Source organism: Canis lupus, chromosome 23 (assembly GCF_048164855.1).
Source record: "Canis lupus baileyi chromosome 23, mCanLup2.hap1, whole genome shotgun sequence".
Classification (NCBI taxonomy): domain Eukaryota; kingdom Metazoa; phylum Chordata; class Mammalia; order Carnivora; family Canidae; genus Canis; species Canis lupus.
Genome location: NC_132860.1, coordinates 18,493,785 through 18,510,707, shown reverse-complemented (window position 1 = coordinate 18,510,707; position 16,923 = coordinate 18,493,785). Strand labels below are relative to the sequence as shown.

Below are 16,923 nucleotides of genomic sequence, written 5' to 3'. Positions count from 1 at the left end.
ATATTCCATTGTCTGGATGTATCACAGTTTACTTATCCATTCACCTACTGAAAGACATCTTGGTTGCTTCCAAGTCTTGATAAAGCTGCTATAACTATCTATGTGCAGGTTTCTGTGTGGACATAAGATTTCAACTTATTAGGTAAATACCAAGGAGTGTGATGAGTGGATCCTCTAATAATTATTAAGAAACTGCCAAACTGTTTTTCCAAAATGGCTGTACCATTTTTGCAGTCCCATTAACAATGAATGAGAGTTCCTGTTGCTCCACATCCACACCAGCATTTGGTAGTGTTAGTGTTCTAGATTTTGGCCATTTTAATAGGTATGTGGTAGTAGCTCACTGTTGTTTAATTTGTATGTCCCTAATGACATGATGTGAAACATCTTTTCACGTGCATATTTGCCATCTGTATATTTTCTTTGGTAAGGTGTCTGATCAGGTGTTTGGTGGCCCATTTTTAATCAGGTTGTCTTATTATTGAGTTTGAAGGGTTCTTGGTATATTTTGGGTAATAGAATTTTATCAGATATGTCTTTTGCAAATATTTTCTCCCAGTCTGTGGCTTGTCGTCTTATTTTTTTGACATAGTCTTTCACAGAGTACAAATTTTTAATTGTAATGAACTCCAACTTATCATTATTCCTTTCTTGCATAGTTTATGTTTTAGTGTTTTATCTAAAAAGTTATCACCAAACCAAAGGCCATCTAGATTTTCTCCTATGTTATCTTCTAGGAATTTTAATTTTGTGTTTTACGTTTAGGTCTATGATCCATTTTGAGTTTTTTAAATGGTGTAAGATCTGTGTCTTGCTTTTTTTTTTTTGCATGTGGATGTATAGTTGTTCCAGCACCATTTGTTGAAAATACTTTTCTCCGTTGTATATTGCCTTTGTTCCTTTGTCAAAGATCAGATGACTACATTTGTGTGGTCTATTTCTGGGCTATTTATCTGTCCATTCTTTGGTCAATACCACACTGACACTGACTTGATTACTATAGTTTTATAGTAAGTATTGGAGTCAAATAGTGTCAGCCCTCCAACTTTGTTCTTTTCCATTAACATTGTGTTGGTTTTTCTGGGTCTTTGCCTCTTCATATAGAGCTTTAGTATCAGTTCGCTAATATCCACAAAATAACTTGCTGAGGTTTTGGCTGGGATTGTGTTGAGTCCATAGATCATTAGGAAGAACTGGATAGCTTATGGAGTTATCCTAACCATGGATATGGAATATCCAGTTATTTAGTTCTTTGATTTCTTTCATCAGTTTTGTAGTTTTCCTCATATATATTTTGTTAGATTTATACCTATTTCATTTTGGGGAGTGCTAATGTAAAAGGTATTGTGTTTTTAATTTTACTTGCTCGTTGATAATATATAAGAAAGCAATTGACCTATGAATATTAACCTTCTATCTTGCAACCTTTGTATAATCACTTACTAGTTCCAGGAAGTTTTTGGGTTTTATCAATTCTTATGGATTTTGTACTTAGACAATCATGTCATCTGTAAAGTTTTATTTCTTCCTTCCCAAGCTGTACGCCTTTTATTTCCTTCTCTTGTTATTGCATTAGCTAGAATTTGTAGTATGATGTTGTAAAGTGATGAGAGAGGGTATCCTTGCCTTGTTCCTTCTCTTAACAGGAAAGCTTCTGTTTAAGTATAATGTTCGCTGTAGGTTTCTGTAGATATTCTTTATAAAGTTGAAGGATTTCTCCTCTATTCCTAGTTTACTGAGAGGTGTTTTTTTTTTTTTTTTTTTTTAATCATAATTGAGTGTTGGGTTGTGTCAAATGCTTTTTCTGCATCTATTGATAGGATCATGTCATTTTTTTTCTTTAGCCTGTTTGCTATGATAGATTTCATTGATTTTTGAATGTTCAATCAGCTTTGCATACCTGAGAATAAATTCCACTTGGTTGTACTTGAACTTACTTACATCCTTTAATACTAACAGTAAAATCAATAAGTTTAGGTTAGGTTTGTAGATTTAAAAAGACGTTTTTACTAGCCAAAAAACCCATTAAGAACTCCTAAAACCTCAACCTTATTAATTTAATGTAATTTAATTATAATTTTTTCCAATAATTTTTAGAACAAGCCCTCCTTCATGAATTTTTCTCTTTATGAATTTTAATCTCTCAATTTGTCAACATTTGTATACTTTCAGGGCCTGAATTTTAATCTCTCAATTTGTCAATATTTGTATACTTTCAGGGCCCCATCTAAGTACCCATACATTTTTTTTCTTTCTCCTTTTTTCTTCACACACACATGCACACACAGATAATTTGGTACCCACATTTTATGATGAAACTGTTATAAAACAGTAGTCTCATAACAGAGTACCAAATGTCTTTGTATCTTCAAGTTTATCATATAGCAAAAGAAGAGGAGAGAAACACTGGTGTTTTAAAAATTATTTTTATTATTACATTCCAAAGAGAACATAGGAGGAAAAAAGCCAGTTATCTAATAACTGTTATACCTTTCAGAGAGAGGCACCCAGAAAAGAACTCCAGTTTTAGTTCAAAGCTGCACACATTAGAGCTCAAACAGCTGCCTCTCCACCTGACCGGAAATGTTGACAAATGTGTGTATGTCACCAATCCAGAGACGCTTGAGGTTAAAAGAAAATTCCTTTATTGCAAATGTCCAAGTTCTTAGGATTCATCTTTAAAGATACTAGAAGATGAGAAAGACCACACACACCAGACTATGTTTAGTCATTAGAGTAAACTAGCAAATTGCTAGTTTGTTCTAGGATGCATTGCATCAGACATCACAGTACATGAGGAAAATCTGCATTTTATGAAGAGCCACCAGGTAGTTCAAATCCACTTTATCATGAAGTGCAGCCACAGGCCAACCAAATACCTAGATAATATAGTCAGTGCAAAATTCAAATGGGTAAGTCAGGGCTTTGATGAGGCTGGCTACACTGCAAAATAGAAATGAAACTTGAAAATAGAATGTTAAGTCTATTTACAAAAGTTTGTTTAGTAAAGTGACTTGAGAAAAGTTATGTTAGCCACTTCCCACGCATCCCTCCCCTTCCCTGCCAGGAAAAAAAGAAAGAAAAACACCTGAAAATTATCTTGAAAACCAAGTTAAAACTGTGTGGTGAAAAAGAGAGTGCTTGTTCCGGGTAAAGGACTTCAAGATAATTTACAGGCAGACTTATTTTTATTAGTAAAAGTCACAAATAGGAAAAAGGTTAATTGGCTGATTTTGAGGTGTGTGCTTTTAAAAATGTCTGTATTAATATGTTAACAAGAAAAGAAAATACCAAGCACATTTTTGTCTCCCAATTCTGAATTTGCCAGCAAGAGTTGGTGAAATCAGCAGGGTATTAAAACAAAACCCAGGAAAACTCAGTCAATTTTTTTCAGTTGTCTGCCTCATTTCTTTCTAATCACCTTCAATTGATTTCCAGTTAGCTGAGGACAACATGACGGTCAAAGACGGATTTTCGCTGCTCTTGAACTTGAAGCTTCCAGCGCTGCTGTGCATACTCTACCTTATTCAGCACATTGGCTCGACTGCGGGAGCGGGCCAGCACATCATGGGCGTTTGCAAAAGGCTGGTGATCCTGAAAGTCCAAGAATGGAGAACATCAGAGATGGCATGATCAGTGTAAAACACACACACAATACAGTAATTATCCAGCCACAGATGGGGGCATCTGGACTTCACAAACAACAGACCATCTTTTTGGCCAAGCACTCCTAGGCACTCACGTGCCAGAAGTAGAATGAACTCAAATACAGAAATAGGTGGTTCAAGTCGTTTGAGTGATGAGGAGGTTATTTGTGAAATGTTTCCACAAGTCATCATTTCCAAAGACATTTCCCTTAAGAAGCATGGACCAAGACAAAGACAGTGGTCATTTATGTTAAAGACCAGCCTTCCCTGACAACTAGGGGGAAAAATCTATCTTCATGTTAATATCCATGTTACAGATAGGGAAAGTAGAGCTTTTCCTTGCTGAATTCGATACTATATAGCTAATCTGGCAGAGGAAAAACTTGTCTTAATTTCCTGACTCCCATTATACTAGAATTATTACTTGCCACCTTGGGGCCACATTCACCCTTGGGAGAAGAGTTGATAGGATCTTGTCTTTTAATAATTCCCTGCACCTTGAACACATACACTAAATGGACTGATTTCCAAAATCCTTTTCATTTCCACCTCCCCCAATCTGTAATGAAGAGACACAGCTTAAGCGCTACCATCACCCTCTATTACTAAGGACAGTAAGGATTTATTACATCAGCATTTTTATTAAACACCTGAATCTTTCACTGCTGAGCACTCAGGGTTTCCATGTTAGTTGCTGCCTTAAGAAAGAGGCTATTGAAGGGTTACCTAGGTATCTGTGTAGAAAACCAACCTAACCTGGTCAAAGTAAACCAATGCCACTGATGTTTGTAGTCATGACACAGGAAACCACCATGCTAATCTACCTATGAATGAGGATATAAACACAGCTGCCTAAATGACAAAAAGCATTCAATACTAATTTATTGCTTTTGTTTGCCTTTTCCTTGATCTCTTTTTCCTGAACCTTGTCAGCAAAGCTTCTAAATGTTCTAACATAGGATCCAAGTCACAAGTTGCACCTCTTATATTAAACCTTGCCTCAAAGAAAGAAATATTGTTTTGCTGTGTATGTTTGCAAAAGCTCTATTATATATCCAAGGCAGGAGTCAGCATGTCTATAGAAAGCCAAACAAAACCACATAACTATATATACAACTTTAACTGTGTGGAATTACAACACCTGGTCTTCTTTTTATAGTAGGACACTTATACAATGTCTACATTTCAAAGACATCAAAAAGTTTTCTCTAAGGAATCTTCCCGGTCTTTACTGAAATTTCCTCAACTTTTTGCTTAATATAGGTAACAGCTTGTTACAAGAGAGGCAAACAGCAAGACCCATGTTTTTAAATTTTTAACCTTACAAATGAAAATAACAAAAAAAATTCCATAAAGTTCAAAATGTTTCAAAGATTTAAGAAAAAAATTTAAGAACAAGGAAGGCTAAAGCTGTTGGATTACTTGATTTCGCATAAGGAAATAAACTGATCTGAGGTCATCTAACAAATGAACACACGACTTAGTTCATCTCACCTTGACTTGGTGTTATATCATCTCAACACACTGATTTTGTTCAAGTAGATTAAAACAACTCTATGGGAATATGGTGCTTCAATGAACTTGTATATAAAATAGTATTACCATTAGTTTGTTTTGACATAAACAAGACTGGGAAGAAGGATGTACTTTATCAGCAGAGCAGCTCTCAATTTCATAGTCCTGTTATCTGCCCTTCAGGGTAGGGGGAGAAAAATTTTCCTAAGGAACAAAGTTAAAGGGCTAAACAAACCAGTTAATCCTTTTGGTCCATTTTCCACCTATCAAAACAAGAATGAACTAGCTGCTCATGGTCATGGATGCTAGAAGAATGCAAATAGAGATTTACCCTTTTTATATGTTTGTTCTTTTTACACCTGATAAAATTACAATAAATACAAAACATGTTTTAATGCTTTGATAATAGCAATGATGTGTCATGGATATATGATACAATAAATATTGTGACTACTTACAGTGAACTTAACTATTTGTACTCTCACTTGATTTAAAATGCTCTACAGTGAATAAAAATGAAACTGAGAATTTAAGAAAAACATTTTTAAAAGCACATAAATACTAAAGAATTCGCAGATAAGCAACAATTGTAGAAATTTATTTATTTTTGTACAGAGTTGTTACTCTGTATAAATTCATAGCTAAAGGTTAGAAAAATCTCTCCCTGCCCAGCATCAATTCAATAGATATCCAAGAATTAGCCAGACTTGTCAGAGACAATGTTTTCAGTTAATATATGTACAGAATGAATCACTGAACAAAAGGATTATTAAGCACATGACCCCACCAATCAAATGCCTTTCCTACACATTTTCATCTACACATGTGTGCATCCATTTCTTTTGTTCTATGTGTATTACATTAATATTGTTTATTTCTAAAATCAGGAACTAAATATTTAATACTATAAAGAATATAGTTTAAGTCAGACTTTCTATGTGCCTATTATGAAATGGTTTATGTGGCCTTTTTTTTTTAAAAAAAGATTTTATTTATTGAGACACAGAGAGAGAGAGAGGCAGAGACACAGGCAGAGGGAGAAGCAGGCTCCACGCTGGGCGCCCGACATGGGACTCGATCCCAGGGCTCCAGGATCATACCCCTGGCTGTCGGCGGCACTAAACCACTGCGCCACCGGGGCTGCCCATTTATATGGCCTTTGACGCATAACATTTTATATGTTAGTTCTCAACTGGGAGTGATTTTGTCCCCCGAAAACATTTAGCAATATCTGTGGACACTTATCATCATGGTTGGGATGACAGGCGCTACTGGAATCTAGTGGGTAGAGGTCAGGGATGCTGCTAAATGTCCTAAAATGAATAGGATAACTCCCCACAACAAAGAATTATCCAAGCTAAAGTGTCAATGCTGTTGAGGCTGAGAAAAATCTGTCGTATGTGAATGAAAATAGCATGGGAACAGTATTTGAGACTCTAATGCTTCTGGTACAAAACCTCCTGTCCTTTAGCTCTCTTTCCCCATTCACCCCATAGGCCTTGTTTCTGACCACATCAGATCTCCAGTCTTGACCTTTCTCTCCCAGCCTATCAATAATCCCCTCCTGGAACTCCTCAAAAATTAACAGGCATTTCTTACATGATTAAAAATAAAAGGTGGAAACATACTATAATTAGTCATTTCTTTTACTATCTGTTTCTGTTTATCTCTTTATTCCTACTACCCAGCAGAGGACCTGATACAGAGAAGTTACTCATTATGTGTTGGTTGAATTAATAAGGAAGCAAGGAAAAAAGAGGTAAACAGAGGTGCTTCTATGAAAGTTCTTGATAAGACACAAATGGAATCTTGCCCAAATAAATTGGATATTCATAATTGATATTCATATGACAACAATGTATTGATTAAAAAGCAGGCTCTGTTTTTAGTAATAACCCAAGCCATCCAGTCAGGATTCCCTCTAATCTTTTACCAACAGTTCCACAAGACATTCCAGAGTAAAAGGACTTCTGACTTTGGTTAGCCCGGGCTCACCCTGGCTTTAGCTTTTGGAATTGGTTCTTGAAACTCTACTGAATTTTATCTATTTTGAGGAACGTAAGCCAATAAAGTAATCCAAAATAAAAAGTAATTTCTAAAAATAATTATATGTAGAATAACAAAACAGTGGAAAATTGGAAAATAGGCCCAAACAGGATAATGATAAAACAATATAATGCTCTAAGCTATACTGAATAACAAGCTTGTGGACTATGTCAATAACTAGATTTTTTTTTTTAATTACCAGACATTTTTTAATGAAGTAATGTTAACACAAAAAGGAGACCACAAAACAATTTATACACTGATTATACCAACTATATGTATAAATAGAAATGTGTTTTTAAGATAGGAAGAGAATCAGGAATGCTGGTTTTTTCTCTAAAGATCACAGGTTTTTTTAATTTTTTTTTTTTAAAGAAGGAGTAGAAAAATGTAAAACATCACCAGGTTATCAAGCTGCACTTCATTAAGAAAAGAACACCGTCTTCATGTTTCCCTTCACTAAAACCTCTTTGCCTTCTAATATATTTGGTCATGCTGACAGGAATAGTACTCAGGCAAGAGCTTGGGGAGAAATCTATCTCACAAGTGTTTCTCAGTGTTTCTCAGGGAAAGGCAATGAAAATTGTGCCCTTGATACTAAAGGGCAAAGCCTATACAGCACACTCACCAAGGATCGTTAATTTAGACCACCATTTTGATGGCTATCCAGAGTAATTTCCTCATGAAGAGATATATACTAAAATTAGAACAGTCCTTTGCTTCTCTAGTTGATAATCTGCTCCAGCACATGAACATCTATATACAACTACTTTTCACTTGCTGTTTACATCAGATGATGACAAATACTGTCATACACAGCTAGGGAATGCCAAGTACTTACCCCAACATCATCATCGCTCTGTATCAATTGTGAGTGTCCAAACAGGCGTCTCTTCAGTATGGGTTCAACCAGGGTAAGGTACACCATGTACAGAAGTAGAAGGCCCAAAATGGAGAGATAGATTATAATGGTAACCTAAAGGAAGTTGAAAATAAGTTACATCTCTGTTTGAGGCAAAAAATCAGAGTTCTGTGTAATAATAGTGAAGCCATGGTGAAGACTGATTTTTCTGCTAAGCATATAGGATTCCTATACAAACCAAATTCCAACATAAACAAACTCAACTCTTCACCAAAATATTATTTAAAGATAAAGAGAAAAAATGTGTTTTGTCTTTGAGATCTTATTACAAGTCTTCAGAACTCCATCTTCACCTACTGCTAATCATTTGTCACCACTGCTAGCATACCAAATTTTTTTTCACCTGAATATAGTGTCCTAGATTCAGCAGTACTGTGTTTAGACAACTTAAAGGAACCCTAACAAAAAAAGGTAATTCAGATGAATTTCAACAGAACACTCTTTTAGATCAACTTAGATATACAAAAATACATTTAAAGCCAGTGATTTTCCTGAGATCTTGATCTGTGTGCTGTCAAAAAGTACAGTGTGACACCCTTCTCCCCCGACCTCTAGAATGGCTATAATTAAAGCCAGACAGTACCAAATCTTAGCAAGGATGTGGCAAAACTGAACCCTCAAACATTGCTGGTGGGAATGAAAATGGTACAACTATTTTGGAAAACAATATGGCAGTCTCTTAAAAAGTTAAAATAAACTTACCTCTCTAAGGAATCTACCTGACAGGAAAACATATATCCACACAAAGACATGTGCACAAATATTTATGGCAGCATTATTCATAATAGTAAAAATCTGGAAATAACTCAAATGTCCATCAACTTTTGAATGGATCATACAAATGTGTTATATTCGTATAATAAAATGATATTCAGCAACAAAAAGGAATTAAATACTGATAACATGCTGCAACATGGATAAACCTCAAAAACATTATGCTAGGTGAAAGAAACCAGTCACAGAAGACCACATGTTGTATGACTCTACTTATATGAAATATCTAGATCTGTAGAGACACAAAGCAGCATAGTGATTGTCTAAGGCTAGGGGTGGGAATGAGATTAACTGTAAATGGGAATGAGGGGTAATGGGAATGTTGTAACACTGAATTTTTTAAAAATTGTTTTAAATTTCCTATAATGTATTCAGTTACACACTTAACAGTGAGTGGCTTTTAGGGTCTGTAAATTACACATCAAAAACTTAGCTGAATAATAAAAAAAGTACAGTGAGTATTTCTTTACAGGATAGCACCTTGCTGGAGCAGAAACTCTCCCACGGAAATCTTTGTAACTGTTACAGCTGATCATTCCAGATTTCCCATGAGGCCTTTTCTCAGGAGAAATGAATGGGAAGCTCCATATAAAAAAATTGGGGGGAAAAACTGTTAGCCACTATAAAAAAGTAATTGAACTCATTAGAGGTCAAATGGTGATGAGAGTGATCTACCTTTTATTTCCTATAGGAAATACAGGAAATGTTAGAATCCATAAGTGATAGTTCTAGAATAAAGTAGTCTCTCTCCCTCTCTCTCTCTCTCTCTCTCTCTCTATATATATATATATATATATATTTTTTTTTTTTTTTTTTTTTTTTTTTTCCCCTCAGGTCTGAGAGGGTAGGAAGAAGAGGGCCTAGACATGCTGTTTTCTCCCTAGCTTCTGGCATATGTGGCCCACAGAAAAGCTGGAATAGCTTTCAGGATGTGCTAATTACACATAGGGCATTTTTGTGCCATTTGACATATCACACCTCTGTTAATATGTCCTAATTACTCCCCAAAGCATCTCAGTGAGACAGGCAGAGAGCAGACCCACTGTTCTGGGGCTATTGTTGAGGATGAGGAAGGAAGGGGTTAGTGGATGGTAAGGAGAGGAGGGAAAAATAGTTGAGTGACTGAAATAGAATTCAGATGTCCAAAATTTTCTTTCTTGTCTAGATACCATCAAGAACTATTCCATAAGCAGGGGCGCCTGGGTGGCTCAGTCAGTTAAACAGCTGCCTTCAGCTTAGGTCTTGATGCTGGGGTCCTGGGATTGAACCCCATCTTGGGCTCCATGCTCAGTGGCAAGTCTGCTTCTCCTTCTGCCCCTCTCCCCTGTTCATGCTCTCTCAAATAAATAAATAAAATCTTAAAAAAAAAAAAAAATTCCCAAAGCAGAAAAGTTCTTTTTTTTTCTTACCTTGATTGTAACAGAGCTTCTTTCCTCATATTTGCATTCACAGCGTAGACAGTAGGCTTCTACATCAGGCCCTCGCACAGGCATGGGATCCACAACATGAAGGCAATCGCTGAGAAAACAAGGATAAAATATTGCTTCAGCCTACCTGGATTTTCTATACTGATCAAAACTTTTCTATGATCCAGAATAATCACTGAGCTTAAGAACTTAAGGAACAAATAATAAGGGAAGTAAAATCATCGCTCTCTCAATATTAGCAATTTGGTGAGATTTAACAGTCTAAGAACCATAAAGACTCAAGTAGTAGCAATTTTCAAAAGTGCTGCTGTTAACAGTTAAAAATGCACCTGAAAAAATCTCAAATGGGATCGAAAACTACTTAGCACATCAAGTTATATTTAGACTTGTTCATTTACCAAGAAAAATTGCTTTAAATGATTTAATGTATCTTGATGCATTGTTCAAATATCTCTTTTAAGAATTAACATCAATCTTAACTGCCATAGGGTGGTATATGAATGGCTAATCACACTGAATAGTTGCTAAATTCTGAAACTCGAAACTGAGCATTCAAAGGTGCAGAAAGAAATAATTACTTTTGCAGAAAGGAAAAAATTACTTTTCTCAATGAGCAAAAGTCTATTGAAAATGCATGGAGAAATAGGATTGGGACAACGAAAATATTTAAAAATGAAAACTGATTACCCAGAAGGAGTACAAAAAAATAATAAAAGATTAAATGTTTTTGTTGTTGGATGTTCTTTATTTTTTCCCCCATTTTCTAGGGCACTTATTTATTATGGCTTATGAAAAAAATAATTCTATCAAAAAAACCTTTTCCCAGAAATCTGTCAATTCTAGGAAATAATTAAATTATGACTTTCCCCAACTATTAAGAGCCTACTACTCTGTTCACTTTCAGCAAAAATAGGCACACTTTCCTGTTCTGTCAACTGCTGTGCAATTTTCTTTTATCATCTCTTCCATAGGCACTTTGGGCTGCCTCAAGAACTCTATGATCACATCCTGTCTCACCCCACCCATCTTTCTTGAGGGCACCCAATGCTCTAGGCTATGTCTTCCCTTTGCCCAGCAAAATCTACATTTTCATGTCCCATTCCCTCTGAGCTGTGACATGACAGAAAACCCAAACTTTCATAAATGATAAAAATTCAATCAGTTATCCCTAACAGGTAATTTAATTTTAACAAAGAGGGGCACCTGGATGGCTCAGTGGTTTAGTGTTTGCCTTTGTCTCAGGGCATGATCCTGGGGTCCCGGGATCGAGTCCCACGTCGGGCTCCCTGCTTGGAGCCTGCTTCTCCCTCTGCCTGTGTCTCTGCCTCTCTCTCTCTCCCTCTCTCTCTGTGTCTCTCATGAATAAATAAATACAATCTTTTAAAAAATAATAATTTTGGGCAGCCGGGTGGCCCAGTGGTTTAGCGCCGCCTTCCACCCGGGTGTGATCCTGGAGCCCCGGGATCGAGTCCCACGTCAGGTTCCCTGCATGGAGCCTGCTTCTCCCTCTGCCTATGCCTCTGCCTTTCTCTCAGTGTCTGCCATAAATAAATTAAAAAAAAAAAGTTTTTTAAATAATAATTTTAACAAAGATACTAATGAAAAAATAAGCCTCAACTGGTAGTATGGTAAGGTCCCACAACTCACACCATACAAATCTGTTATCTGTTCCAAACATAAAGAAGACCAGGAATGTTTCCAGCTGGTTACAGGCATAAAATGGGCATAGAAGCTAATGTCCCATTCAATCATATAGGTTATCCAGACCAACACTTTCAGAGAGGTCACCTGCACAAGATCACAGAGTAGATTAGAAGCCAGGGTTTCTACCACCTAGGTCAGCTCCTCTGTATTTCTCTGAACCTCAGGAAAACAAGACTTATCTCCTAGTTTCCTGTTTCAGCTTCAGAGGTCTTCATAACAATAGCTTAGAATTACTTGGGGAACTATGTGTTGAGTATTGAGTGTTTCTTTTTAAAGTACAGATATAGTTTAATAACAAGGAGATATTGAGCATTATGCAAAAGTTGTGCAGGATAGGAGAGGAAGGTTCATTCTGGCTGGCTAGTCAGTCATAAATACAGAACCCAGAGCCAGAACTTGACCACTCTGGGAACTAGGCAATACCTCCCCCTAGTGCCACAATAAGGATATTGTCAGCTAACCTCACAACCCAAGCATAAACCAGAGAACTCAAACTTTTCCTCAGTCAGACAGCATTAAGTCAATAAAGAATTAGAGTTAACAATGGGACAAAATGGAAGCCAGAAGATAAAACTCCATCTAGGACCAAATAGATGTTGGACACTTTGTAAAGGCATAACATTCTGATTAATCATAACTTGCTTACTCTTCTAAAAACAGTTAACAGTTGAGAACCTATCTCAGGTAAAAGGATGAGCTACAGGAAGGAAGAGGGGAAGAAAAATCACAAACAAGCCTTGTTTTCAACTGTTTATTCTCAAAGCTCCCTGTTTTGACCAATAACCAGAGTGTATGGTATATGGCTCTGTTGGAACCTGGAATCGTAAAATGTCAGTGAAAAGATCAGTGCTAACCACGTGAACAGTGAGTTCACCTGCTGCTCAACTAAAAAGCATCACATTCTATTACTGATAATAAACTAAATGTAGGTATTTCATATACCTGGAAAATGTATAGGAATAACTTTAAAAACGTATGAGTTTTCTTGTATCATAAAAGTAACTTGATTACATAAAATCTGTAAGAATATAGCTAAACCTCTGTAATATGAGACAATTTAAAGTGGAACACAAGTTCATAAGAAGCTTTCAAAAATGTAGTTATTAAATATCAGATTCAACCTAAATGTTTACCATGGGAAGAACAGACAATGGCATCAGAATAAAGAAACATGCTCAAAAGCTGACTTTTCTTTTTCAAAGTCAACTTGAAATACTGTAACCAAATGAATTTAATTTTGCTTTCAAAGTTTTGCTTGCTATTTAGCTGTGAAATTGGGTACATGTGCAAGTTCCTAGCATTTGGAGCTATTTTTCTTGTATGCCTATCCCAGCAATCTTCCACCATGTTTACAAATCATAAATCATAATAGCATGAGAAGGAGCCCATCCATCCTATCCATCCTACTACAAACAACTGCTTCCCAATCATTTTATGCTATATGTAGAAAAGCTATCATTTGTAAGGTCCATAAATAGAGAATGCTGGTGGTGGCTAGTGAGTCAAGAGCCCAGTCCTCAGAGGACTGCTTGACTACCCCAAAGGCTGAGGGAGCAACTTCTTGACATACCTATATCCATGGCACACCAAGTGGGAAACTATGATATACATGGCTCATTCCCATTCCTTCCTGAGCCTTCTGACACTTTCAAGCATAGTCTTCTGTATTAGGCAATACATTATCAAAACTTACAAGTTATGAAAATTATAACCCAGATAAATGAGGCCTGTGGACCTTCCAGTGAAAAACAAGAGAGAGGACTAAAATTTAGGAGGGCACGGAAGGTAGCCATGGGCAGTTTAGTGCCACAAACTCAGCTCTGTCCCTTATAAAACCCTCCCTACTTGGGAATCAGTGTTTTGGCTAGATTCCTTTAAGTTTACATCACACATTCAGGGCCTTACTTTCACTTTTTCAAATAGAAGTGGAATTTGACACTTACACTTAAAAAGAAATACAGGTGACCCTTGAATAACAGGGGTTGAACTGTATGGGTCCACTGTACACAATTTTTTTTCAGTAGATACAGTATACTACTGCAAATGTATTTTCTCTTTCCTATGATTGTCTTAATAACATTTTCTATTCTCTAGTTTACTTTATTGTAAGAGTACAGTATATAATACATGTAACATAAAATATATGTTAATCAACTGTTTTATTGTTAAGGCTTCTGGTCAACAGTAGGCTATTAGCAGTTAAATTTTGAGGTAGTCAAAAGTTATATGAAGATTTTTGACTGTGCCAGGGTCAGGATACCTAAGCCCTACGTTGTTCAAAGGTCAACTGTATTTAAAAAGGAAACAATACATTAGATGAACATTCTGGGCTAACAGTGACAACCACAGAAAAAAATCTGACAGGTATGTCAGTAATCTAGAATACTTACCAATCTTTCTGAGATATGTTCTTATTATAAATATGCCCAGAATTATCTTTATAGGGAGGACAGATACATTTACATCGGACATCCTCGAAATTCTGTAACCAAAATGGAAACTTAGTATAGCTTGTTAACAATATCAATATTTTTAAAAACTGCACCATATACATTTTGCTAAGCGTCCCCTGCCAAATATTCTAAAACTATTCATTTTGAGAGAGAGCTTTTTAAAGCTACAGGTTCTTTTTTGTAATGCTAATGAATCATTATATAGTACACGAAATTATTTTGAAATAATACGTGTATGTGATCTGTGATTTATTAATCACATTTATAGGTCACATGACAAACTATGCTATCTACCTGCCGGTAAAAAAGGCACAATAGACAGATAACTCTACCTGCAAATAAGGATCCGATTACAAAATTACTCACAAAACAAGTCACAATTCTTCTAATTACTATCTTTCCACCCTTTAGTAGAATGGCATGGATATGGATAAAGGGGGTTGGACCAGGGCTCTACAGAAGGGGTGAAGTTTTAGAGGCACTCAGTTATAACTAGAAAGCAAGTACATAAGGGCAGTAGCTTATGTCTAGCTGAGATCAGTTTGGTCTACCCTCCCCAGGAAACTTTGCTTCTAATCACTGGTAGACAGAGAGGATAACTAATGATAAAGCAAGTTTCAAGAGGTGGAGAAAGTGGTGACTAAATATATGAATACAGGAAATAAGAGAAGCTTCATTAGCAAAGGGGAATTTATCTGAGAGGGCAAGTGGATCATTAGCTCCCGCCCTGCCCCGCCCCCCAAGGCCCACTGTTCCTTTATATGGTGCTATGTCTGGCAGAGCTGTTGACAATGGATTCATTCAGCAACCACTTAGTGAGCATTTGCTCCATGTTGGACCTTGTGCTCAATGAAGTGGATTCAGATAAGTGCAAGACAGGGCTCCTGCCAGTAATCAGGACACACCCTAATGGAGACTGACAGATAAATACATCATTACAATATACTCTTGAAGTGATGACAGGACATATGCAGAGGATGCCAGCAATGTTTTGAAAGACACGAGACTTGCTGCTTTCCCTATTTCTGGTAGGAGGTAGCAAAGATTTCAACAAGAACTCCCGATCAAAACCCCCTGAGCTGTCTGCATTAAACCTGTCTTTCCCAACCTGTCCCATATTATGGATTAAAGCTATTTTTTAAAATGCAAATGTCAATCTGTCTTCCCATCACATTAAGGTAAATTCCTTCCGTTTTCTCCAATAAGGAGCTAGCTCATCAAGGAGGACGCACAAGTGTGTACCAGGGGCAAAGCAGGTCTGGAGGGTGGGAGCATGAAGGGGGCTATAAAGAGCAGCATGAGGAGGCTGGAAGGACCCAGAAGTGGAGCAGGGGAGAGGGCTACAACTTTACCTCCCTGTAGCTTGGGCCCTTCCCTTCCCCACTGAATTATCAGGAAGAAAGAAGGCCAAACAAAGAGGCCAAGAGATCCTGGAGGGAGTTAGGTCAGGATATTAGGCTGGTGGTCCTCTGTGTAGGTCCTATTGGGAAGGCAGGCTGCAAGGAGAGGCAAGTTCCTACACTGGGAAGGGAACCGGTTCAGGGGTGAGTTGAAATGAGTTCCTAAGAGGGAGGCTTTCCGTGAGGTGGGGGCTTCTGGTAATTCTGGCTTAGGGAACGGGGGCGGGGCAGGAAGAGGGCTGTGAGGCAGGTGGAGGGCGCGGTGGGCTTCAGGAGCTTAGGGGTGGAAAGCTAAAGGCTCTCAGAGTTGGAAACGCTGTAAGGTTTGAGGCGGTGCCGTCGGCGCTGGGAAGGGGACCGTCTAGGAGGGGGAGGAGCGCGTCCGGGCTGCGGGCGCTGTCGCGGCTGGGCGGAGCTGGGGCGGGGGCGGGGCAGGGGCAGGGGCGGGAAGGAGGCGGGCGCCGGCGCGGCCAGGGCTGGGGGTGCGAGAGCGGCCGGCACCGCCGGAGTGGCGGGGCTGGGGGCGCCGGTGCGATCGGGCGGGGGGCGGCCTGCAGGTCGGGGTGGCAGGGCCGGGAGAGGCGCGGGGAGGGCAGCAGGCCGACAGACGGCTTTCGGCAGGCCGGAGGGGAGGGGCTCCTGTCTGGAGCGAAGGCTGCGCCGACTCACCTTGGCGGCGTCTGACAGCTGCACCAGCAGCAGCACCGAGAGCGCCAGGCAGGACAGGCTGAGCAAGGAGCCAAGCCGAAGGAAGCCTCCCCACACGGTCGCCATCGCTGCCAGGCCCGGCGGTGGCCACAGCCCGGAGCCCCCGCGACCTGGTCCGGGCTGGGGCTCCGGCTCGGGCTCCGGCTCGGGCTCCTCCGCCCGCACTTCCGGCCGGGCCTCGGCGTCACCGGCCGCGCGGGGTCAGCTACGTCACCGTCCGCCCCGGAAACGGTTCCCCGTGCGCAGGCCGCGGAGGCTGCGCGGTGCCGGCGCCCGCCCCGCGAACGCTCGGGCGCGGGAAACCAAGGGGGCGCCCCTGGCGCGGCA

General features: G+C 38.8%; 1 protein-coding gene across 2 annotated transcripts; it reads right to left on the bottom strand.

The window, feature by feature from the left end:
* Positions 1-2,410: 2,410 nt before the first annotated feature.
* TMEM9B (TMEM9 domain family member B) lies at positions 2,411-16,784 on the bottom strand. Of its 2 annotated transcripts, XM_072794136.1 has the most exons (5): positions 16,558-16,784; positions 14,426-14,517; positions 10,314-10,422; positions 8,050-8,184; positions 2,411-3,594 (listed from the first exon to the last, which is right to left on the bottom strand). In XM_072794136.1, exons 1-5 carry the CDS (start codon positions 16,660-16,662, stop codon positions 3,439-3,441), a joined length of 597 nt encoding a protein of 198 aa, XP_072650237.1. In that variant the 5' UTR covers positions 16,663-16,784; the 3' UTR covers positions 2,411-3,438. The 2 variants fall into 2 exon arrangements, with proteins under 2 accessions (XP_072650237.1, XP_072650236.1); XM_072794135.1 differs by lacking the exon at positions 14,426-14,517 and having other exon boundaries at positions 16,558-16,782.
* Positions 16,785-16,923: the final 139 nt, after the last annotated feature.